Source organism: Panthera uncia, chromosome B4 (genome assembly GCF_023721935.1).
Source record: "Panthera uncia isolate 11264 chromosome B4, Puncia_PCG_1.0, whole genome shotgun sequence".
Classification (NCBI taxonomy): domain Eukaryota; kingdom Metazoa; phylum Chordata; class Mammalia; order Carnivora; family Felidae; genus Panthera; species Panthera uncia.
Genome location: NC_064809.1, coordinates 132,095,020 through 132,117,691, shown reverse-complemented (window position 1 = coordinate 132,117,691; position 22,672 = coordinate 132,095,020). Strand labels below are relative to the sequence as shown.

The 22,672-nt window shown below is 55.1% G+C and overlaps 2 protein-coding genes across 2 annotated transcripts in view; one reads left to right on the top strand and one right to left on the bottom strand.

Moving 5' to 3' along the window:
• The window catches only part of RRP7A (ribosomal RNA processing 7 homolog A), an 8,855-nt gene extending 6,929 nt beyond the window's left edge, over positions 1 to 1,926 (top strand). The window contains exon 7 of the mRNA XM_049627593.1: positions 343 to 1,926. Coding sequence (XP_049483550.1) covers positions 343 to 428 — 86 coding nt within the window. The 3' untranslated portion in view covers positions 429 to 1,926. The remainder of the gene's footprint in view (positions 1 to 342) is intronic.
• Positions 1,148 to 22,672, bottom strand: SERHL2 (serine hydrolase like 2). The gene is made up of 12 exons (XM_049627599.1): positions 22,599 to 22,672; positions 21,512 to 21,661; positions 21,286 to 21,399; positions 20,842 to 20,883; positions 20,395 to 20,414; positions 19,856 to 19,930; positions 18,288 to 18,397; positions 17,545 to 17,624; positions 10,319 to 10,353; positions 3,645 to 3,727; positions 2,086 to 2,182; positions 1,148 to 1,267 (listed from the first exon to the last, which is right to left on the bottom strand). Exons 1-12 carry the CDS (start codon positions 22,600 to 22,602, stop codon positions 1,154 to 1,156), a joined length of 924 nt encoding a protein of 307 aa, XP_049483556.1. The 5' UTR covers positions 22,603 to 22,672; the 3' UTR covers positions 1,148 to 1,153.

The window sequence follows — 22,672 nt, the reverse complement described above, 5'->3', positions numbered from 1 at the left end:
GGTCTGGGAGAGGTGCCCCGGGGGCTCCTGACACCCCCAAAGCCACCTGCCTTCACCTTGGGTCTGTGGGGTAGGGGCGGGAAGGGAGCAGGTGCCTTGCTTTCTCCGTGCTTTTTCTTTCACTGAGGAGGTTCCTCTGAAACCTCAGGTGTGCCGCCCTGTCTTCAGCTTCCACCCTCTGACTGGGCCTGCATGCTAGTCAGTCTCCATGCAAGGTCCCAACCGTTTCTCAGAGCAGAGGCCAGCAGGCTTGGGGGCCACGTGGCACAGCCCCACCCCCACCCCCCCACGGGGCCACACTGACCGATCCGGCCCCATCTCCCCTTGTGCTTCCCGCCCTAGATCTAGCCCAGCTGCGCAAGAAGTTTGAGGAGGACAAGCAGAGGATTGAACTGATGCGGGCCCAGCGCAAATTCCGACCCTACTGAGCTGACTTGGCCCACGGGCCCCACGGAGCAGAACGGTGAACGGTGACGGTGCGCGGTTGGTGAGGACGCGGAGGTCTGGAACGCTCGTCCCCGGCTGCCCAGGCCGAGGGGCTACCGTGTCAGCCAGCCCCCGAGGCCGGAGTCCCCACGGGTGGGGTGAACGACAGCTCCTCCCTGGGCCCTGGTGCTTCTGCAGTCTCGGGGCCCCATGCTGGCGGGGCCTGCCCGGTGTGAGGGCTTGTCAGGACGCCACCAGCCTGGGGAGCGCTTGCTCCCTTCTCATCTCTGTTCCCGGCCTGTTCCTGGACTCTCCTCTCAGGCTAAGTGTCTGCTGTGTTCTCCCCTTCCCCCATTGGAAGGGCCCCCGCTGGCAGCGAAACGGCCTCGGAAACAGTGCGAATACAGAACATTTTATTTTTCATCCAGCTGGGCAGCAACCTGGCCCTTCCTTCCTCCATCCGCTACCCACTCACTGCCGATTATCGGCCACAAAACGGACAACCCTCCAGGTCCGAACAGTGTCTCCCCTTTGAAGTCTCGGATACCAAAAGTCAGAATCTTGGCCCCATCCCTCCAAACCCTGGTTTGGTTTCTCTGCCTCAGCCCCTGCTGGTCTCCAAGACCCGCGAGGCCTGTCCCCTCCGCACCTGGCCTGGCTGTGGGGATTGGGAGCAGGGAGTCTGGGGGGTGAGTGGGGGGAGCGGGGGCAAAGCCCCAGGCCCAGGCTACAGCTGGTTCGGGGTACTGCTCTTCAAAAAGGAGCCGATGATCCCGGCCACATGCTGGGGTTGGTTCATGTGGACGTAGTGATTGCCTGGGACTTCTGTGTACTGGAACCACTGGAGAGGGAGGGATGCGTGGTGAGGTGAAGCCTGGATGCGGGGGCTCCGTGGGCCCCTCTTCCCAGGGCCCGCTGCCTCCCTGTGTCTCAGGAGGGTCCCTCACAGTGACCCTCGGGGCAGTGACTGACCTGCAGCTCCAGGGGCACCCTCTGGTTAAGTCAGGGCCTGGCTCAGAGCCAGCAAGAAAGGCCTGTTTGGGGGGGTAAGTGTCCAAACCCTGGGCTTCTGGACTGTTCTGAGCGGTGAGGTTGTAGAGCGAGGCTGGGGAGGGACCCGGGGTGCTGTTCATTCTGCCACTTTAAGGTTGGCTTGAAAAATGAGCAGCCTTTCAAACTTGATCCTCCTTGGGAGGCAGGAAGGCACTGCCCGCTGACCATCCAGCCGGCCACTCCGGTGATGATGCCGAGATGTTAGCAGAGGCCCCCCGGGGTCAGGTGTTTATGGTGGGTGATGGTCGGAAAGTGCCAGGTGCTCCCAGGGACAAAGCATGAGTCTCAGCTCCCCAACTGGGAGACCCACCCTCACCTGCAGCCATCACCCACTGATGTAACTGGTCACCTGCTCACCCTAGAAATTGTGGGATGGCCTCTGGCCCAGTTGGGCTTGGCCTACAGGATATGTGAGGACAATAAAACTGGGAGATTCTGCCAATTAAATGTGTTTCCTGTGCTGAGTCACATGTGGCTCCAGGGACTGGCCACAGTGGGGAGTGAGGCCTGGTAGTTCCTGGCAGTCACCCATTAGACCTGGGGCCAGACCAGAGCCTGGGTGAGGACCCTGCTGACCCCCAGCCTGGCTGAGCCCCGCACACCTACCTCCTTTAGGACAGATTTCAGTATGTCCTTCACCAGATTTAGGGCCTCCTTGTCAGCGTCGTTCTCTCTCCTCACGTTATAAAACCCTTGCATTGCTCTGGAAAGCCAAAGAAAAATCAGGGCTCACCTTAGGGCCACCTTGCGGTGCCTCGCCCCTGCCCTGGGTTCCAGGCCGAGAGGAGACAGGCCCGGGCCTGCCTCCGAGTTTCCCTCAGAGCCCAGGTGTAAATCAGGGTCGAGGCACCGGGCACCTGCGGGCACTCGGGGCTCACTGGCCAACGTGAGCCAAGTGCTGTGGGTTCAACTCCATCGGGTTGCAGGACCTGCCTGTGGCCACAGCCTCTGAATGGCAGGGCCAGGAGGTGATGACAGGCTCTTAAGTCGATGCTTTCTCTCCCGGCATCTTTACTGAGAGAACTTCACCCATTTAACATGTACCATTCCATGTTTGTTAGTATATTTGAGTTGTACAACCATCACTACGGTCAGTTTTAGGAAGTTGTTATTGTCTCAAACATCCCAAACCCGTAGTTTTCTTCCCCCCCGCCCCCTCTCACACACACATACACACACACACACAGAGTGCCCAGTCCGTCTTCTGCAACCACTGATCAACCCTCTCTAGACTTTCCTCTCTGGACTCGCATGTGAAGCAAATCGTACGTGGGTACGTGGGTTTGTGTGGCTGGCTTCCGCTTTACATAATGTTCCCGAGGCTCGCCCGTGTGGCCTGTACAAGTTCGTTCCCCTTTGTGGCTAAAACATAGCCCACTGTGTGGAGGTACCGTACTTTGCTCATCTGCTCGCCGGCTGACAGACGTCTCCACCTCTGGGCCGTTGCGAGCAACACTGCTCTGAGCCGTCACGTACGAGCTGTCGTGTGGTCCTGCGTGGGGCACACAGATGCCCAGGGCGTGCGGTTGCCGGGTCCTGTGGTAACACTGGTGGCTGCTCCGTGGTACAGCCCCCCGGCACGAGGGTCCTGGTGTCTCACATCCTTGCCGACACCGGTTACCTTTTAGTCCGGCCGTCCTGATGAGGACGTGCGGCGTATTTCCCTGTGGTGTGGATTTGCCTCCTAAACCCCCGTGCTCAGCGCCAGAGACACACGTGTCCCCAGAAGTCGGGGTTCCTGCCTCAGGCATGCCACAGTCTAGGCTGGCCGCAGCAGAGCAGAAAGCGGCATCCAAGCCACACGGGAGGATGTTCACTGTGGGACCGCTTCCGGCCGGGCGCCGGGAGTGGGGAGGAAGGCAGGTGAGCAGCCCGGATCTGGGGCCCTAAGGGGTCTGGTGTGGCTGGAGAATTCGGTAGAGCGAGCGTCCCGCTGTCAGGCCCGCTGGCCCCTGCCTCGCAGACCCCTGTTGAGAGGTGCCTTCGAATCCGCTCCACCCGCTGCCCGAGCCCTCCCCTTGCTTTGCCCTCCACTGCTTGGGGCAGTGGGAGCAGCCACCCATGAAAAATGACGGCCAGGTCTCGCCGGTAGAACCGGGAACCTCCCCCTAGAGCCGCGGAGATTCCTGACAGTCGAGCCTCTCGGGCACGTGGCTCCAACTTACTTGATGACCAGGATGTGGGCCTGCAGCTTCCTGATGAAAGGCACAAGCAGGTCCCTGCTGATGAAATCGATGCTGTACTCTGGCTGCAGAGACAAAACCACAGTGAGTCCTCCCACAGGTTAGCGGGTGCTGCTGTGGGTGCGAAGCCCATCTCTCTTGGGGGCAGCGGGGGCCTCGTGGGGCCACCACGGCCATCTGCCCCAGTACCCAAACACGTCACCTCAACAGAGGCCTCTCTAAACCCCACGGGTCAGACTGGTTTTCCCCCTAAATCTGTTCTCCCTCTTTCTGGGCTCACGGCTGCCCAGCCAGACGTTTCCAAATCCCTTTACCTCCTGGTGTGTTTGTGCGACTAAATGCAGAAAAGTGACCCGGGCTGCTTCTGGGCCTAGATTTGAGGACTAGGTGTGGCCCCTCGCCCCGAAACCCCTTTCCCCATCCACAGGCCGCCCTGTAGTGCTGCCGGGCCAGGCAGCGGCCCGCGTGCCCGCACCAGCCATTTCCACGAGAAAGAAATCTGCTTAAGCCACAGGGCAGAATGAATATACCTCGATGCCCCCACCGCCCCCGCAGGCCTCCATCATAGCCCGGACCACCCTGTCTTATGACCATTGAAGGCGTCAGATCTGTGCTGTCCCACAAGGGACACATACGTGGCTATGAGTGCTCGAAATGGGGCTAGTCCAAGCTGAGATGCGCTGTAGGTGGAAACTGGACAGAGGATTTCAAAGACAGCATGAAAAAATGCCCAATATCTGAAATGTTTATACTGACTACATCTCGGATACATGGAGTTAAAAAATGCGAAAGTTGGTCTCACCTGTTTCTTTTTACTCTAATATGGCTACTCCAGGACGTGAAATTACACGAGGCTCACGTTATGCTTGTACCGGACTGTGCTGCCCCAGCCCCAGAACTCGAGATGTGCCATAGGAGGAGCTCGATACAGGGGTGCTGAGCGGATGAATTCCACAAAGCTCCCACGAGGACTGACTGTGTCAAGTGCCCGACACTCCTCCACCCCCTTGACGAGTATGAAATCCTCATGAGAGCACACACGTGCACACAGGCACACCTCCGGTCACAGCCACGAGAGCACACTGCCCTTGTTCTGCGCCGACCTCCCAGCTAGTTCCCGCTCCTTGGGCGAAAGTGACCTTGGGTGCTCTTCCAGAAACAGGCGTTCCCAGATGAACGGTCTACGAGGACCCGGACATGCTGCACCCCCTCCTCCAGGCAGAGCGCCCAGCTCAAGGAAAAGCACCAAGGTGGCTCCTGCCCACAGAGGGGCTCCCCGGGACCCGTGCTGATGGGCGTATTAAAACGGTGCTTTGGTGGAGGATCACACGGGCTAAAGATGCACGAGAGCAAACAGGAGACGGCACCAGGACTCGGCTCAGGTGTCTGCCCCCAGCCCCCATCCTCTTCGCCTTGCTTCCATAGGCTTCTCTGGCCGAACTGGGGCTCTCCGGCTTGTGGGCTCAGGCCCTCGACTCAATTCTGTGTTGGTCCCCAAGGCAGAGACCGAGGGATATTCCCTCCACATGCGTCTCCAGGTGTGAAAGCACAACACAAGGCTGGGGTTTTGCAGTGGTTTCTTCCGAGGCCACGATAGGAGGATATTTCTCCAAGAAAGTCTTTAAGAGCAAAGGCTGTTGGGTGTGCTTGTCTTTTTTTTTTTTTTTTTTTTTTTTGGTTGTCTCTGCGTCTACACCCCTCTCCTCTTACCTTCTTTCCCTAGTCCGCTTTCACTTCCCAATGTATATTTTTCTTTTGTAAAATTTTTTTTGACTCTTTTTGTTTGTTTTTGAGAGCGAGTACGTGAGCTGGAGAGGGGCAGAGGGAGGGAGACAGGATCCAAAGCAGGCTCCATGCTGTGAGCAAACCACGTGAGACCGTGCCCTACTCTGAAATCAAGTCGCCCAACCAGCTGAGCCACCAAGGCACCCCATATTTTCTCTTGTAATTCAAGTGTAACTTACGGCGAAGTCCCCAGATCGATGTGTCGGTTCGTGATGGCCCTTCACATGTAAATGCTCCGTGTGACCCAGATCGAAGCCTGGAACGTCGCCAGCACCCAGCAGGTTCCCCCCTGGAGTGTTCTCCAAGGACGTCACTATTCAGACCTCTAGCCCCAGAGATCCATTTGCCTCTGCTTGAGCTTCAGGTAAATGGAATCCTACAGCGTGCTCTCTTCTTTCTGGCTTCTTTTGCTCTGTGAGTGTGTTGGTTTCCTCGTTCCTGTGCGGTGCTCTGGCGTCTGAATATATAACAACTTATGCATTCTGTCGTTCAAAGACATGTAGGTGAGTTCCAGCTTGGGACTGTTACGAATGAAGCTGTTGTGAGCATCCCCACACGTGTCTTTCGTGCACACGGCACGTATTTTTGCTAGGTTTACACCTAGGAGTGGAATTGCGGGCTCACAGGATTTGCCTGTATTTTGCTTTAGCGGTTCTGCACCAATTTTCCAAACGGTTGCATCAATTTGTACTTCCTCCTGCAGTGTAGATGAATTCTGGTTGCTCCATGCCCCGAGTAAGACTTGGTGTTGTCAGGGGGCGCCTGGGTGGCTCAGTCCGTGTCTGACTCTTGGTTTCAGCTCAGGTCATGATCTCACGGTCCGTGAGTTCAAGCCCCACACCAGATTCTGCGCTGACAGTGCAGAGCCTGCTTGGGATTCTCTCTCTCTCTCTGCCCCTCCACTGCTCGCTCTCTCTCAAAAACTAAACTTAAAAAAAAAAAAAAAAGACTTAGTGATGTCAGGCGTTTTGATTTTGGCTATTCCAGTGATGTAGAGGTGTCTCATTGGTCTTTTGATTTGCATTGCCCTAATTAACGATGATGAGCACCTTTCATGTGTTGATTGCCCACTTAGATAGCCTTTTTCTTGAAGTGCCTGTTAAAATCTTTTGCCTGTTTTTAAAAATGAGGTTGTTAGTTTTTATCTTATTTATTTGTCAGAGCTCTTTGTATATTATGTGTATGAGTCCTCTAGTAGACCTATGCATTTAAATATCTTCTTTTAGTCTGTGGCTTGACTTTTCACTCTCTTAAATTGTCTTTTGATGAACAGAAAGTATTGTTATTATTTTTTTCTTTTTGAGGGAGAAAGAGAGTGTGCATGAGCACAAGTGGGGGGAAGGAGCAGAGGGAGGGAGAGAGAATCTCCACTCAGCATGGAGCCAAATGCATGGCTCAGTCCCACAACCCTGGGATCATGACCTGAGCCAAAATCAAGAGTCAGACACTCAACCCACTGAGCCACCCAGGTGCCCCCACGATGAACAGAAATTCTAAATTTTATTTTTTTAAAAAATTTTTTTTTCAACGTTTTTTATTTATTTTTTGGGACAGAGAGAGACAGAGCATGAACGGGGGAGGGGCAGAGAGAGAGGGAGACACAGAATCGGAAACAGGCTCCAGGCTCCGAGCCATCAGCCCGGAGCCTGACGCGGGGCTCGAACTCACGGACCGCGAGATCGTGACCTGGCTGAAGTCGGACGCTTAACCGACTGCGCCACCCAGGCGCCCCATCTAAATTTTAATAAAGACCTGTTTGTCGATATTTTTATTGATTCACATGTGTATGTTGTTTTATTTAAAATATATTGTCTACGTCAAGGTCATGAAGGTATTCCCTGTTTTCTTTAGAACCTTTACTGTTTTACCTCTCATGTTATGATCTGTGATCCATCTTGAATTATTTTTGTGTGTAGTTTGAGGCAATGATCTAGGATCGTACTTTTTCATATGGATAACCCATTGCCTGAAAGCCACTAAATTGAGGTGGTGCCTTTATTATGAATAAGTGATACCCATTCATAATTTTAACAGTAACTAAATTCCCAAAGTATTCTACAAACTCAGTATTATCCCAATATAATCTTTTTTTAAGTAAGCTTTATGCCCAACATGGGGCTTGAACTCACGACCTCAAGATCAAGAGCTGCATGTTCTACCAACTGAGCCAGCCACATGCCCCATCCCAATATAATTTTTAGCAGAAGACGATCATTCCAAACTTCATTTGGAAGTGAAAATATGCAATAAAAGCCAAGGAAACGTGTAAAAGAAGAACAAGGAGAGAGCACTGGTTCCACTAACTATCAAAACAATTAGAAGGAAATAGGAATTAAAATAGAATGGTATTTCTCAGATGGTGACAAGATCAGTGGAACAAAAAATGGAATTCTAAAATGAAATTTTAGAATTTGTATCTATGTTCCAAACATAAACTTCAAATCGGTGGGCACTCTTCCCATTTTGGGCACTGTGACTGACCATGACCCCGCTGCAGAACAGCTGTGTGCTCCTAGGAGGGGGAAGGGGTGTTTCCAAATGCCACAAAAAGTAACCAACCCAACCCGCACTGCGGAGCGATGGAGAGTTGGGGCCCTGCCCTGCTGCCTAGAGGGTTGCCTGGCTCAGGTCAGGGGTCCAGCCAGGATCACTCTTTCTGGAGGGAAGCTTTCCAACAGGGGCCTCCAGGACCCCACTGGTTAGAATCTGGCAATTAGCTCCCAGCCTGAGGACCGGCACACAGAAGACAAAACACGATGAGTGAGTCTTAGTGGTTAGGAGGACCCCCAATAACTGGTAATGGGCCAACTGGCTATTCATCTGGGGGGAAAATGAAAATGGATCCCTACCTCACACCATATTGAGAACAGATCCCAGTTGGATCAAAACCAAAAGTCAAACATTCTCATCCCTTTGGCTAATGCCCTGGTCCTGGCCTCATGTCCACATCTGGGCCTGGGTGACGACTCTCAGTGGTCTCCCTGAGACCACCTGAGGCCAGAGGTTCCTACCTCTAATGACAGTATCTCACATGTGCAAAACAAGTTACTCTCTTAAACAATCTCATTAAGAGCACCACCTGTGAGCACCTAAAGCAATGTGCTAGAGCACTCAACACACAGGCCTTAACTAGTCTACACAGCAACCCCACAAAGGTGGGCATAGGGGCTGGTACCTCCTAGCTTTTCATTAACCGGCTGCATGGATGAATAAACCAATGAATGCACTTCATTTTTGCACACAAGACAGGTTCGGAGCGGGTAAGTGGCTTGCCCAAGGTCACACAGCCTCTGTGGTGGAGTTTCTGCAAATGCCCCTGTCGCACAGCTCCGGCTGGCTGCTAGCTTCCAGGCCTCATGTTATGCAGCCCCTCTCTCCCCTTCTGGTCTTCACACCCTCCATCAGGAACCCCGTCTCAACACATGCTCTAAGCCTATTCTAAGCCCCTATCTACGTGGTAAGCAGGTACCTGGAAAGTCTTCCCCTTCTTACCCAGGTCGATTCCGCCACTCTGGACCTGGCTCACGTCCCACTTCCTCCAGGAAACTCCTCTGACCGCCCCCTCTGCCCGCCCCCCCACCCCCCACCCTGCCAGTGTGCCTTTCCTGAACTCCTGCTGCCCTTCCAGTTAATCCACATCCACGGAAGCATTTGCAACCACTTATGTGAAAGCCTAAATGAACAGCAAAAACAAAGAGCCCTAAAATAGGTCGGCGTCTACGTTCATAGTCACGAAAACACAAATGGGGCTGCAAAGTCTGCCCTCAACGTGGCCAACGGTGGGCCTTGACGTTCACGTTTTGCTCTGTGGGCACCTGTGTGTCAGTAATGGTTTTTCAGTCGTTCGTGGGTGTGCAGCCCCCACCGACGGTGCTGCTTGACCGCAGGCAAGTCGTCAGGCTGCCTTCGTGTCCTCGCCTGCGGGGGCCGACAGGTCCCTCCTCTGGGGCTGCAGTGAGGACTACCCGGGCACACGTGCAAGGCGCCTGGAAGTACCAGGAGCGGCCGCTGCACCGTGGCCACCTCCCGCCGGCGTCCCTCCATGTCTCCCAGGTGCAGGGCAAACCCCGGTGCGGCCCCGACTCGTGCCGGCCCCCCTGGGGATCCCTCTCCACCTCAGCCCTTGCCACAAAGAGACCAACGATTCGAAAGAGGCTGTGCACCACCTCACACCCGCCAGGACGGCTGAAAATTTTTTGAAAAGGAAAGTGACGCGCGCTGGTGAGGTGGCGCAGAAATCGGAACCCTTGCCCGTGGCTGGTGGGAACGAAGACAGTCGCCGCTGCGCAAAGCAGTCTGGCGTTTTCTCAAAAAGGTGAAACACGGGATCGTCATGGGACCCAGCAATTCCACTCCTAGGTGTAGATCCAAAAAAATTGAAAGCAAGGGCTCGAACCAATATTCATAACCCGTGTTCACAGCAGCATGGTTCATAGTCACCGAAAGGGGGACACAACACAAGTGTCGATCGACGGATGCGTGGATCGATCCAGACAAGCGGAATGTTACTCAGTCACGGGAGGAATGAAATTCCATCACCTGCCACAATACGGATGAGCTTTGGAAACAGTAAGTGAAACAAGCCGGACACAGGAGGCCACGTTTTGCATGATTCCACTTAGATGAGGTCCCTAGACCAGCCAAGTTCATACGGAGAAAACAGAACGGTGGCCACCAGGGACGGGGGGAGGGTGGAGAACCGGTGTTCGGTGGGGACAGAGTTTTTCTGGGGGCAATGATGGTTGTAGGACATTGTGAATGTATTTAGCGCCACTGAACTGGACACTTACGAGTGATTGTAAAACGATGGCTATTGTGCCACGCATGTGGGACGGCGATAACAAAAGAGAAAGGGAGATGGCAGCACTCACCAAAGTGATCCTCCGGTCTCTGCTCAGCACCAGACCTGGAACGGAAGCACAAGGACGGGGGCCTCAGTGCTGCCTGTCGGGGTGAGGGACTCGGCGCGGCTTCCCTGGGGACCCGGGGCCCTTCCAGCCGGGGTGCTCTTCTTCAGCCTGCACTCGTGTCCTCTTGGGACCGAGCCAGGGCAGCAGAGCTTGGCCACGGCCACCCGGACACGGGCCAGTGTGGCCCACCCGGGCACGTCCCTCGGGCCACCCCAGAGAGCGGTGCAGGACGGTGATGGATGGTGGCTGTCATCTCTGAGAACCTTAAGGTGATCGCGTGATCTTTAAACCCCAGGAAGTACCCAGTGGCTAAGCATCAGTGCCATCAAGTGTCAAAGAGGTTGACAGAAGGTTGAAGAAGGTTGGCAGGGTTGGGAGACCCGTGGTCCCACCTGCTGGCCAAGCCTCGGTTCTCTGCCGCAGCCTGACGGTGGACTGGAAGGATATGAGCACGCTTAAAAAGCGCGTTATCCTGGGGGGGTGAGCTGAGCCACAAGGATGGGAAAGGGGTAAGACACGGCGAGACACGCACAGCTGTTTATGGTACATTGTGTTTCAGACCACGTCATGTAGCACCTGTTCGAAAAAGTAATATTCACGTAAAAAGCAAAAACAAAATGGCGACTGGGTTGGCATCCGTGCCCAGCCCTTTGTACACCCCATCAGCTCCGGAGGAAGGGGTACTTGGGCAGGACGCACGGGTGGGGGGGTCCACCAGGGGAAGGGCGTGAGGTCTCCCTGCTGGAAAACTGATGTTTGAATACAAAATGGCTTTCCGAGAAACAATTATGGGAACATTAAGGAGAGCTCTTTTCCATAATTATTAGGTTTCCCCCTCTAATTAGAGAGATTATGGAACTTTTAGACATAGTTTTAAATATAGACGATTAACTGTTATTAGAGGTTCTTAGGCATTTGGGACTCAAAATACTTGGGAGGACCGTGTAATCATCTCGGCCTAATGAAACCAAGGCTGAGGCCTCTGGGTGACCTTCGGCTCTGGCCGTGACCTCCCTGCACAGACAACCAGCCCCCGCTGCCCGTGCAGGACCACAGGCAACCCCGGGGCCCCCACCTGGGCTCGCTGCCTCCTCCTTCCTCCAGGCCTGGGCTCCAGCTGCTCAGAGGATGTGACACAACTTTGAAAGGGGGTTACCTTAAGGGTGGGGTGACCCCCAAGGTACCTGGGGGTTCCTACCGAGCTGTTTTCTCTGCCCTGGGCCATGGCTTCTCTTCTCTTTGGCCACATCCTCCTCCTATTCCAAGACTTGCTTCCACTGGGCACATCCTAAACAGGCCCCAGCAGGCCCACAGCCTGGCTGCTTTTCTGTTGCTCCCCCCGCCCCATCATGAGACAGTGAGACTTTCGAAGGCCAGAAATGTGTTTCTCAGACCAGCAGGCCAGCACAGATACCCCTTAGAGGAGTTCCACGAACAGATCCAAGAGCAAGCAGCCCCTTTCTGGAAGGCTGCTTGGTGCTCTTCTCAGACTCAGGTCCCACGACATCAGGGCCAGCAGCTGCTCAGCGGGGCTTTGCACTGACTTAACTCCCTTAACAACCTGTTTCACTGGGAAGGAACTGAGAGGGATGAGGCCAGCGTGAGCCCCGGAAAGAGGAGAGACTGGGCTCGGCCTGCCCAGAGCGGGCTCTGCCCCAGCCCTGCTGGGGCCCCTCGGGCTAGCCGGGCCAGCGACTTGTGAGCCGACACCTCCTCCAAGACTTCTGGAATCCCCAACAAGTCGCGGGAAACATACAATTCGTAAGAAAATACTTTCGAGGGGCGCCTGGGTGGCGCAGTCGTTAAGCGTCCGACTTCAGCCAGGTCACGATCTCGCGGTCCGTGAGTTCAAGCCCCGCGTCAGGCTCTGGGCTGATGGCTCGGAGCCTGGAGCCTGTTTCCGATTCTGTGTCTCCCTCTCTCTCTGCCCCTCCCCCGTTCATGCTCTGTCTCTCTCTGTCCCAAAAATAAATAAAAAACATTCAAAAAAAATTTAAAAAAAAAAAAAAAAGAAAATACTTTCGAATGCGGGAGATGTGATCAGAACCCTAGACCGCCCCCCACCCGTCTCCTGCCACAGCCAATAAAGACTGTGCTGTTGTGATATAATAGGAAGTAGATATTTTAGTCTGCAGGCCTGGCTCCTGGCCAGAGCTCCTAAAGCCTGTGTAATCTAAGCAATAAAGGTGCTAGGAGCATCTTTTGTTCTAATATTTGGCCTTTGAGGCCAGGTCCTGGCACAGAGCTTCAGAATCCCTTGCAATTTCCTAGGTGATAGGAGCACCTTTGGTCCTAATGAGGGGGCTCTTGGTGGGCTTCAGGGTCAACCTGTGATGAGAAGCCTGAAATTTTACGTCGACCTCCCCATCCTCTGGGAAGGGGAGAGGGGCCAGAAACTGTGATGATGGACCATGTCTACACGGCGAAGCCTCCGTTAAAAAAATCCCTCAACTAGGAGGTTCAGGGAGCTTCCCAGGCTGGTGAGCACATTGGTGCTGGGAGGACGGTGCACCCAGGGGACGCGTGGACGCTCCGCACCCATCCCTCACACCCTGCCTTCTGGATCTCTCCCGTCTGGCTGTTCCTCAGGTGTATCCTTTATAATGAACTGTATCCTAGGGAGTAAATGGGTTTCCCAAGTTCTGTAAGCCTCTGAAACTGAGGAGTGGGTGGAAGGAACCCCAGATTTGTTTGTTTTTAAAAAAATTTTTTTTTTTAAATTTACATCCAAATTAGTTAGCATATGGTGCAACAATGATTTCAGGAGTAGATTCCTTAGTGCCCCTTCCCCACTTAGCCCCTCCCCCCTCCCACAACCCCTCCTGTAACCCTCAGTTTGGTCTCCATATGTATGAGTCTCTTACGTTTTGTCCCCCTCCCTGTTCTTATATTATTTTTGTTTCCCTTCCCTTACGTTCATCTGTTTTGTCTCTTAAAGTCCTCATGTGAGTGAAGTCATATGATTTTTGTCTTTCTCTGACTGACTAATTTCGCTTAGCAGAATACCTTCCAGTTCCATTCACGTAGTTGCAAATGGCAAGATCTCATTCTTTGTGATAGCCGAGTAATACTCCATTGTGTGTGTGTGTGTGTGTGTGTGTGTGTGTGTGTGTGTGTGTATACACCACATCTTCTTTCTCCATTCATCCATCGATGGACATTTGGGCTCTTTCCTTACTTTGGCTATTGTGGATAGTGCTGCTATAACCATTGGGGTGCGTGTGTCCCTTCGAAACAGCACCCCTGTATCCTGTGGATAAATGCCTAGTAGTGCCATCGCTGGGTCGTACGGTAGTTCCGTTTTTAGTTTTTTGAGGAAGCCCCATACTGTTTTCCAGAGTGGCTGCACCAGCTTGCATTCCCAGGGAACCCCAGATTTATAGCCAGTGAGTCAGAAGCACAGGTAGGAGCCTGGACTTATAACTGGCATCCACAGTGAGGGCAGCCTCATGGGACTGAGCCCTTAACCTGTGGGTGGATCGTGTCAGAACTGAGATAAGTGAGACACAGGACCTCCAGCTGGAAGAGTCGGTCACTGTGGGAAACACCCACACACTCAGTGTCGGCTCCGCAGGACAGAAACGGTTCTCCCTCACAGAGACAAAGTCGTTTTCCGTGCCCAGGGCCCCTGCTTCGGTTCCCCTCTCATCTCCAGACCCAGCTCCCGACTCCAGCCCCACTTGGCCTCCCCTGCCACCTTCCAGATTGTTCTAGAACTGGACTCTGCAGAGTCTCGCTCGGGGTGGTGGCGGCAGGGGGCGCGGCTACCACCTTTCAGTGGGTCCCCAACCACCACCTTGGGCACCTTCACCTTCACCTTCACCACCTGTTGCTCAGCGTGCCCACGAGGTCTTCCCCTCTGTCCTCCTCCAACCTCCCACCTCCCGGCCACCCTCCTTTCTCCTGCCCCTGAGCCCACATGCTGTCCAGAAGGACCTTCACCAGGTGACTGCTCCAGCCCACCCCCTGCCTTCCCGTGCTCTCCCAGGGCGGGCGCTCCTTAACGCGATATGCTTGGGAAGGAAGGAAAACCATCACGGAGTAGACAGTTATCTTCTGCATCTGTTTTCTAGAAACCAGCCCTCCCTCTTTCTGCAAAATGGGAATATTCACCCCTTGGGCTAAGAACCCCCAGGAATAAGAGGAAGATGCCCAGCAGGCCAGCCACCAGATGGTTCCCTCTCTGCACCCAGTGGGGGAATCCCACCTTGAAACACTCCTGGCGTTTTCCCAAAGAAATGTGTAGTTTTCAGGCATCCCCAGCGGAACCAGGTCCCGGTGACTCCTTAAAACCTTCAACCAGGGGCGCCTGGGTGGCTCAGTCGGTTAAGCGGCCGACTTCAGCTCGGGTCATGATCTCGCGGTCCGTGAGTTCAAGCCCCGCATCGGGCACTGTGCTGACAGCTCAGAGCCTGGAGCCTGTTTCAGATTCTGTGTCTCCCTCTCTCTGACCCTCCCCCGTTCATGCTCTGTCTCTCTCTGTCTCAAAAATAAATAAACGTTAAAAAAAAATTTTTAAAAAACAAACAAAAAAAAACCTTCAACCAACTGCGGCAAGAAAGCAAAGAGCTGGCCAAGTAGCACCTGCCGTTGCCACCCTGACCCCAGCCTGAGCAGGGGCCCACCCTGCAGCCAGTGCCAAGTTCAGGCGGTTCCTCCCCACCTCCCCATCCTTCAGTGAAAACTGTGCCAGAGCCTCCCTCTTGTTAAAAAGAAAACCATGATAAAGAAAATGTTGGACTTTGAATGGCTGTGGGCTCCCAGGGAAGCTACGCTTAGAGCTTTGACTGCGGTCAGGATGGCTTCACTGAACTCCCAGGCATGATCTCTATTTCCGCCCCGAGCAGACACTGGGCAGGTGCCTCAAGAGCAAATGCCCTAGGAGAAAATACCTGTTTATTCGTGTTGTGTTAACAGGTCTCGGCGTGGTCGGCAGGATATCAGAGCAGATCGCCTGAGTGCACCCGGGGGGGTCCTCAGGACTCGGTGCTGGGTGCCCGCACGGGCCCCTCGTCCCCGCCCCTGACTTCTCAGCACCTCACAGGTGTCTCTGGTGAGCTCTCCTGATACCCGGACCTCCTCAATTTGAGTTGACGGTCCTGACTTTTATTCGAGCTGTTAAAGGTGATCTGTAACCTAGAGGGTGGGGTGGACAGACTGTTTGAAGTTGGCCTTATACTAATGGATGTTATTAATGTGAGGCTTGGGTCAGTTTTCTGGCTAGAATTCGGAGAGACTGAATCACTCAGCTCCGAAGGGAAGGGACACTTGCTCCTTCCGGCCTAGCGGAAGCGTCTGAGGCTATTCCTCCAGCCCATCTCGTAAGGTAACTAGTGATTGGCTTGGCCAGGGAGGCACACGTAAGGATCGACCGTGCGGTGCTCTGAGCTCCCCCGGTGGTCTGAGACCTCTCTGGGAGAAACCCAGACACGTGAGAGAGTGTCTCAGGGCCCTTTGGAAGCGACACTCATGAGCAGCATCCCCTGGATCCGCCTCACTTAATATCCTTAGATCTTATTTCAGCCTTACTCTAAAAATAAAACCGAAACTAAAAGGCACAGGGAACCGCGCTTCAAAGGAGGGAACGGTCCCGCGAAAAACTAACAGCCCCCCACGGGCCACTCCAGGAAGTCGCTGCGTGGTACACGTGAGTCTGTACTTGTAAGTGCTTCTTACTTAAATGGGGAAATTTAAGGAAAACCGGAGTCTCAGACGGCCACATGGCATTCTCTTGATACGTCTGAATTAGCTTCTTATGCGCGCACAAGTAGAGGAGACCGGCCCTAAGACTAAGAAACCGGAAACCAGGGAGCTGTTTGGGCCGATCAGGGAAGCCTCCAACTTTTGGGGGAAGACCAGTGCTAACAGAAGCACCCTGGGCTTCATTCGGTTTGTTGTTGCAGGTTCTGGTAACTTGGCACAAACCTGGCCGTATTCTAATTGGAAATGACTAATTCACAGACCCATAAACTCTAAGGCTGTCTTACAACTAGATTTGTTTTAGTAAAAGGGGGATAGTTGGAAATTGGGGTCTTTATTTTATTTTTATTTATTTATTTTTTTAATGTTTATTTTATTTTTTTTTATTAATTTTTTTTTTCAACGTTTTTTATTTTTATTTTTGGGACAGAGAGAGACAGAGCATGAACGGGGGAGGGGCAGAGAGAGAGGGAGACACAGAATCGGAAACAGGCTCCAGGCTCCGAGCCATCAGCCCAGAGCCTGACGCGGGGCTCGAACTCACGGACCGCGAGATCGTGACCTGGCTGAAGTCGGACGCTTAACCGACTGCGCCACCCAGGCGCCCCTATTTTTTATTTTTTTAAACGTTTATTTATTTTTGAGACAGAGAGAGATAGAGCATGAATGGGGTGGGTCAGAGAGAGAGGGAGACACAGAATCCGAAACAGGCTCCAGGCTCTGAGCTGTCAGCACAGAGACCGACGCAGGGCTCGAACCCACGAACTGCGAGATGGTGACCTGAGCTGAAGTCGGACGCTTAGTCGACTGAGCCACCCAGGCGTCCCTTTATGTTTATTTCTTTTTGAGAGAGAGACAGACAGAGTGAGAGCAGGGGAGGGGCAGAGAGAGAGGGAGACCCGGAATCCGAAGCAGGCTCCAGGCTCTGAGCTGTCAGCACAGAGCCCGACGCGGGGCTCGAACCCATGAACCGCGAGATCGTGACCTGAACCAAAGTCGGACGCTTAACCGACTGAGCCCCCCACGGCGCGCCTTCTTTTTTTTCCATGCCCAACGTGGGGTGGCACTCACGACCCTGAGATCAAGAGTCACGTGTTCTACTGACTGAGCCTGCCAGGCACCCTGTCCGCTTGTCCGTTTTGAAAAACCTCTTTTGAGTCACGCTGCCTCAAACCCTAGCCTCGGACACCAGCACCCGCCACACGGGCCAGCACAGCATGGCTGGAACATTCCCCAACGTTCAGTCCAAAGACACCTGACGACTCTCAGCTGCCTGAGCTGGCGTGAGTCACTTGGCCTTTCCGAGCCTCAGTTTCTCCGGCTCTGGAGGCGGTGAGTATAGGGCAGCAGGGGGGTTCCGTGAGATACTGTTTGCTGAGCACTTAGCGTGATGCCAGGTCCAGAGCAAGCAGCCCTGAAGCTTAGCTATCGCTCCTCAATAAGAACAGTGCCAGTAAGCGACGGTCTTGGAGGGTGACAGTCCCTACCTGTGGCCACCTGGGTGGTTCCTCTCTGCAGGAGAAGCCGTGCACATTCCTCACCCACGTGACTGTTGTTCTTCAGGAACCTGGGGAAGACAGAGGGACGCTCAACGTCTTGGGGCAGGGGAGGTCAGATGGAAAGGAGAGGAGGGCCGCCCCACGGAGGACACAGGCATGTGTCGGTGGGGACGTTCGCATCAGCAGGGTGCGTATGTGAGTGTGCGTAGGTGTGCGTATTTTCACCCCTTTAGACCACAAATATTTATAGATCCCTGACTACCAGCGACACTTCCAGGTGCCGGAGGGACAAAGGCAACCCGCCAGCGGCCACCACCACAGGTCTTCAGTTGCCTACAGGGCAACTGGACCTGGGGGAGTCAGAGTCCCAGCGGAAGAGGCAGCCAGCCGAGGCCGGAAGGAGGAGTGGGGAAGTTAGCAAGGTGCCTGCAGAGACGACCAGGGAAGAATTACAGGGCGAAGAAGCGGGGCAGAGGACGTGTGGAGAGGGGTCCTGGTACATGAAGGGCGTGGCTATAGAGCGGGGAGGATTAAGAGGCAGATCAAGTCCCGGCTGGGGTGTCTGAAGAGTGCCAGGCAGCCTGGTGCCCAGGGGGAGCACAGAGAGAAACAGGCTTGCTGTGCATCTGCGAGGAGACAGATGCCCCCTCTGTGCCCCAGAGATGTCCTCCCTTGGTATCCCACAGCTCCTCCGGCTCCGCCACAGCCCCGTCTCCCCGGATTGCACTCACCCCTGCAACATCTCCTCCGGGCTGAGCACTCGCTGGGGCTTCTGGGAGGCCTCTATTTGTAGCATGTGTTCTATCATTCTCCGCTTATAGGTCAGCAAGTTCTCCGATTCCTGGGAGGTTGCAGGTTCTGCTGGGTGGGCAGGACTCTGGGCTGCAGACAAAAGGGGCCAGCTCCTCCCCCGCCCCCCATGCACCCCCTGTAGCCGGGAGTCCTTCTGACCCAGTGAGGGGGCGGGGCACAGGATCAGCCCCTGCTAGTCAGTCCTGTGATCAGGGCAAGTTGTCTGCCTCGGTCACAGCCAGGCCAGCCCATTTCCCCCCCCCCCCCCGCCCCCCCGGGGTCAGACAGCCGCAGGGATCAGGTTGGAGGAGGATGGAAGGGAAAGGAAACCTCGGTCAACTGCCAGAGCTTTGCAAAGGTGCAGCGGTAGGCCCGGAAGTCAAGCACCACCCAGGGTCGGCAAGTTCATCTGGTTTAATCAATGCTCTCACTCCAAATGGTGGAGAGGAGACTGCCGAGCAGAGCACTTGGGGCTTCCAGCGCCCCCCTTCGAGTGTGCCCATTCCCAACCCAGCTCCCTCTGAGAGCATCCCAGCCCTGCCCACGGTCGGCTCCGTGAGCAGCAGTGGGAAGTGACGCTCCCATCCAACCCCCTGAGAATGCAGGACAAAGAGGACCAGATACCCAGACCCCCGGGAGGAAGATCCTGGGGCACGTTGTTCGGTGACTCAGATAAAGAAGGAAGAGCAGCCCAAGTCTCACTGGATCCTCACGTTAACCCACAGGCCATCTACTCATGAAACCAGCACTTACTGAGCGCTTACTGTATGCTGGGATCGGGCATGTGGTAATAAAAAGACAGCGTGGCTCATGCCCTTTTGGCATCTGTGGCCATTTTACAGATAAGAAACTGGAGTTGGTGACAAAGCTGTGTCATCACCGAGGGGCTGAGGCCTCGGGAAGCAGGATGACCGAATGTGAGAGAGGGGGCAGACACCTCTGAGGTCATCTAGCCCAACCATCTCATTTTGGTCCGGATAGGCCAAGTCGCTTGCCCAGGGTCACCCAGCAGGTCAATGGCAGAGCCAGGACTCAGATGCAGGGACGGCACTGTTTGTTGTCACTGGTGGCAGCGGCGAGAGGGATCGGCACTTTCCCATTGGTCTGCACTCAGGGCTGCTGTGTGCGGTTGTCCAGTGTGTGCACAGCGCAAAAGCATGAATGCGGGTGGCCTCGCCAAGCTGTGTGCCCCCAGAGCTTCCTCAATCCACCGTTCCTACCCTCTCTGTCCCCTGCCACTTCATGACTGAGCTGGCATTCTGTAGCCATGCCACATACAGGGTTTCCAAGGATCACAAAGACCCCTGCAACCCCTTTCTCTGCCCACTCCTTGGGGTATAGGCTGCACAACCCCGTCCTCTGTGGGGATCCTCTCTGATCCCCCCTTGTCTACCCTCTGCCACCTTCTCCCATCTCCCTGGTACCCACCAAAGAGACAGGGCTGAGGACACCACCGGGGGGCCTGGGTCTCCCCCATGACGGTACGCATGAAAGCCTTTATTCTTACTTTATAGTCCAGGGCACATGGCAACGCGTCCAGCAAGATAAGTTTATCCACCATCTCGGGGAAGGTACAGGAATACTTGATGGGACCCAAAAAGGAAACAATGAGTAGGAGAGGAAGAAGGCAATGAGACTCCAGCTTTTCCCTGGGGACACTGGTATTTCCAGTGTCTTTGTTCCCTTCAGGGTAGCCTCCTCTCCCCTCCCCCCAAGGTCCACACTCAGACCAAGGTCCACCTCCTGCTGTGGCTAGATTCCAGGGCTCCTTGGGGATGAAGAATGTGGAAACTCTGAACTCCATCAGGAATCTCCAGTTTCAGCAACCTCCCCACAATAATGATTACTGCCAGTGACAGAGCAAACTGACACTGGGTCATAAAATGCTGGCTTCAAATTTGTGATAGGAGGACACACTTCCTTTCCTGGCGCCTTCCCCTTCTTTCTCCCGCTCTCCCCCGCAACCACCACCCCCTTCCCGCCCCCCGCCACCTGTCAGAGCGCCCAAGGTGGCCAGAGGTGATCACTGCAAAGCCATCTACTCACCATTCCTCCCACAATACCACCTGGGGGGGGGGGGCAAAAGAAGAGTGGGCTGGTATTCTCCCAGCTCTTGAAGTCCTACGAAAACTTCCTCCCAAGGGCTGCCCCACCCCAGGCTAGGGGCCTGGCTCCTCTCTCCCCCTGGGGCTCTTAATTCACTGTCAAACTTGGGGTTCCCTCCCTGGGGCCATATGGCCCCTTCGTCAGACCTAACCACTCAAAAGGCCACATTTCTCTTGTCACGTTGGAAGACAGCCACCTCTGGGGCCGTATGTCCCTTGGGGGAGTTGCCTCAGGCCAAAGGGCAGAGCGCCCATAGTGCCCGCACACCCCTTCCCCTCTCCTTGCAGTGCCCAGAAGTGCAGGGTACTGGTGTACCGATTTTCTCCCTCCCTCGCAGCCCCCCAGCCCAGTCAGCCCCCCGCCCGCCCAAGTGTAACGTATACTCACCAAAACTGTGGCCCATGATGGAAAAACGATTCCATTTCAAAGCTGAAAACATACGGAGCCAGCTTTGGATGGGCCCAGCCTCCTGCAAACCTCTGTCCTGCAGTCCCTGAGGTCACGACGTCCTTCCCCAGCATCTGGGGTGCCCCACTCAGGAAACTAGCTCAGAGGGACCCCAGCTTCCCTGCGGGAGCGGAACCCACAGGAGGAATAGAGCTCTTCTTTGGCTAGCCCTCTCCAGCTCTCCCAGAGTCACCCATGAATTCGTGGCAGGACTAGGGCCAGACCCCAGGTCACTCCCAGGCCGGGATCGCTACCTGGTTACCACACCCCACTCCAGAGAGGACAGGGGATGTCCCCAGTGCACCCCTACATACACACACACACATACACACACACACACACACACACACACACACACACACACACACTCGGCCTCTTATTTACCTGCTACAACTCTCTGGACCTCAATCACAAAGTTTTGCTGGTAATACGGGAGACCTGGGCTGTAATGCGATGAGAGCCCATGTCCCCCGAAATCCATGGCAACGTAATGAAAGTCTGAGACGAGAGACAGGGGTTAGGAGAAGGCACCTAGGTCGGACGTCTCCCCCCACCTCTCACTCTCCTGCAGTCTATGCCCTGCTGCCCCTCAGCTTCCCTTCAGCCCTACCTTTTGGGAGAAGAGGGATGAGTCTGTCAAAGGAGTTGGCATTGTCCAGCCAGCCGTGCAGGCAAAGAACCGGGGGGCCCTGCTGGGAGCCCCAGAGTTTGGCAGCGATGTGTCCCCAGGGCACAGCCAGCTTCATCTCTGATGTCAGACCTAGAAGACAGCCACCCACCCACTCATCCATGAAGCCGGCACTTTCTGAGCCCCTCATCAGTGTCCCAACGTGTCGGGACTCGCAGCACTCCCAGCACAGCCCAGGGAGGCTCAGATTCCCACACTGCCCTCTGGGGCTTACCAGGAGAGAGCGTGAGGTGGGTTGGGGCATACCCAGAGGAAGGAAAGGTAAACTGGGTCCCCTGAATGAGGAAAACCGACAGAACTTTACGGAACTGGCTGGGGAAATCGGCTAGACCCTGGCTCTGCCACCTGCTGGCTGTGGCACCATGGGCCAGTTACTAAAAAAACCTCCTGAGCCCCAGGTTTCTTTTCTGTAAAGCTGGCGTCAACAGAGTACCAACAACATACTCTAAACTTTCAGAAGGGCAGATGGGATGGCCCCTCTCCTCGCTTCCTCACAGTAAATCTGATCATGATCACATTCCCTTCGCAAACCGGTAAACCGAGGCACGGGGAGGTGCGATTCATGCCCAAGGTCACCACGGAGACTGAAGCAGGGCCAGGATCTGGCGCAGGCGGCACAGCCCCAGGACCCCAGTCCCGACCACCCAGCCCCACGCTGTCTCTGTTCTGCTCTGGGCCGGGCTGCCTTCTCCACCGCCTGGCGCTGACCTTTTCACCCCGCTAGCCCACCCGCCGGGCTGGAGACCCGTAAACTCCCCGCGCCCCCGCGCTTATTTCTTGGGCTCTCAGACCCCTGAGAGGCCACGTGTAGCCCTGTCCTGCCCCCGGCTCCCGCGGGTCGGTCCGGCCTGCTCCCACTTCCGCTCCGGGGTCGAGGGTGCCAATGGTGGAGTCGCGACACCGGGGAACGCGGCGTGGTCAGTCGTAAGTAGCTGGGGCAGGTGGAAGGGCACGCGTGGCCTCCCCCATCCCACTCCGGCATAAGGGGCCCGGGGCGCGGCGTCTTCACCCATTACAGTCGTCCTGCGGGGCGCACGGGGCCGTCACTCGCTACGAGGTCGCCAGCGGTAGTCAGAACCTCTG

What these genes read in the sequence shown, in the direction of transcription:
- SERHL2 (XM_049627599.1), bottom strand. An exon ending in CATCCCTCTTCTCCCAAAAG is followed by an intron (nt 21,400 to 21,511) that starts GTAGGGCTGAAG and finishes CTCTCGTCTCAG; the next exon opens with ACTTTCATTACGTTGCCATG. An exon ending in CCGGAGGAGATGTTGCAGGG is followed by an intron (nt 17,625 to 18,287) that starts GTGAGTGCAATC and finishes TGTCTTCCCCAG; the next exon opens with GTTCCTGAAGAACAACAGTC.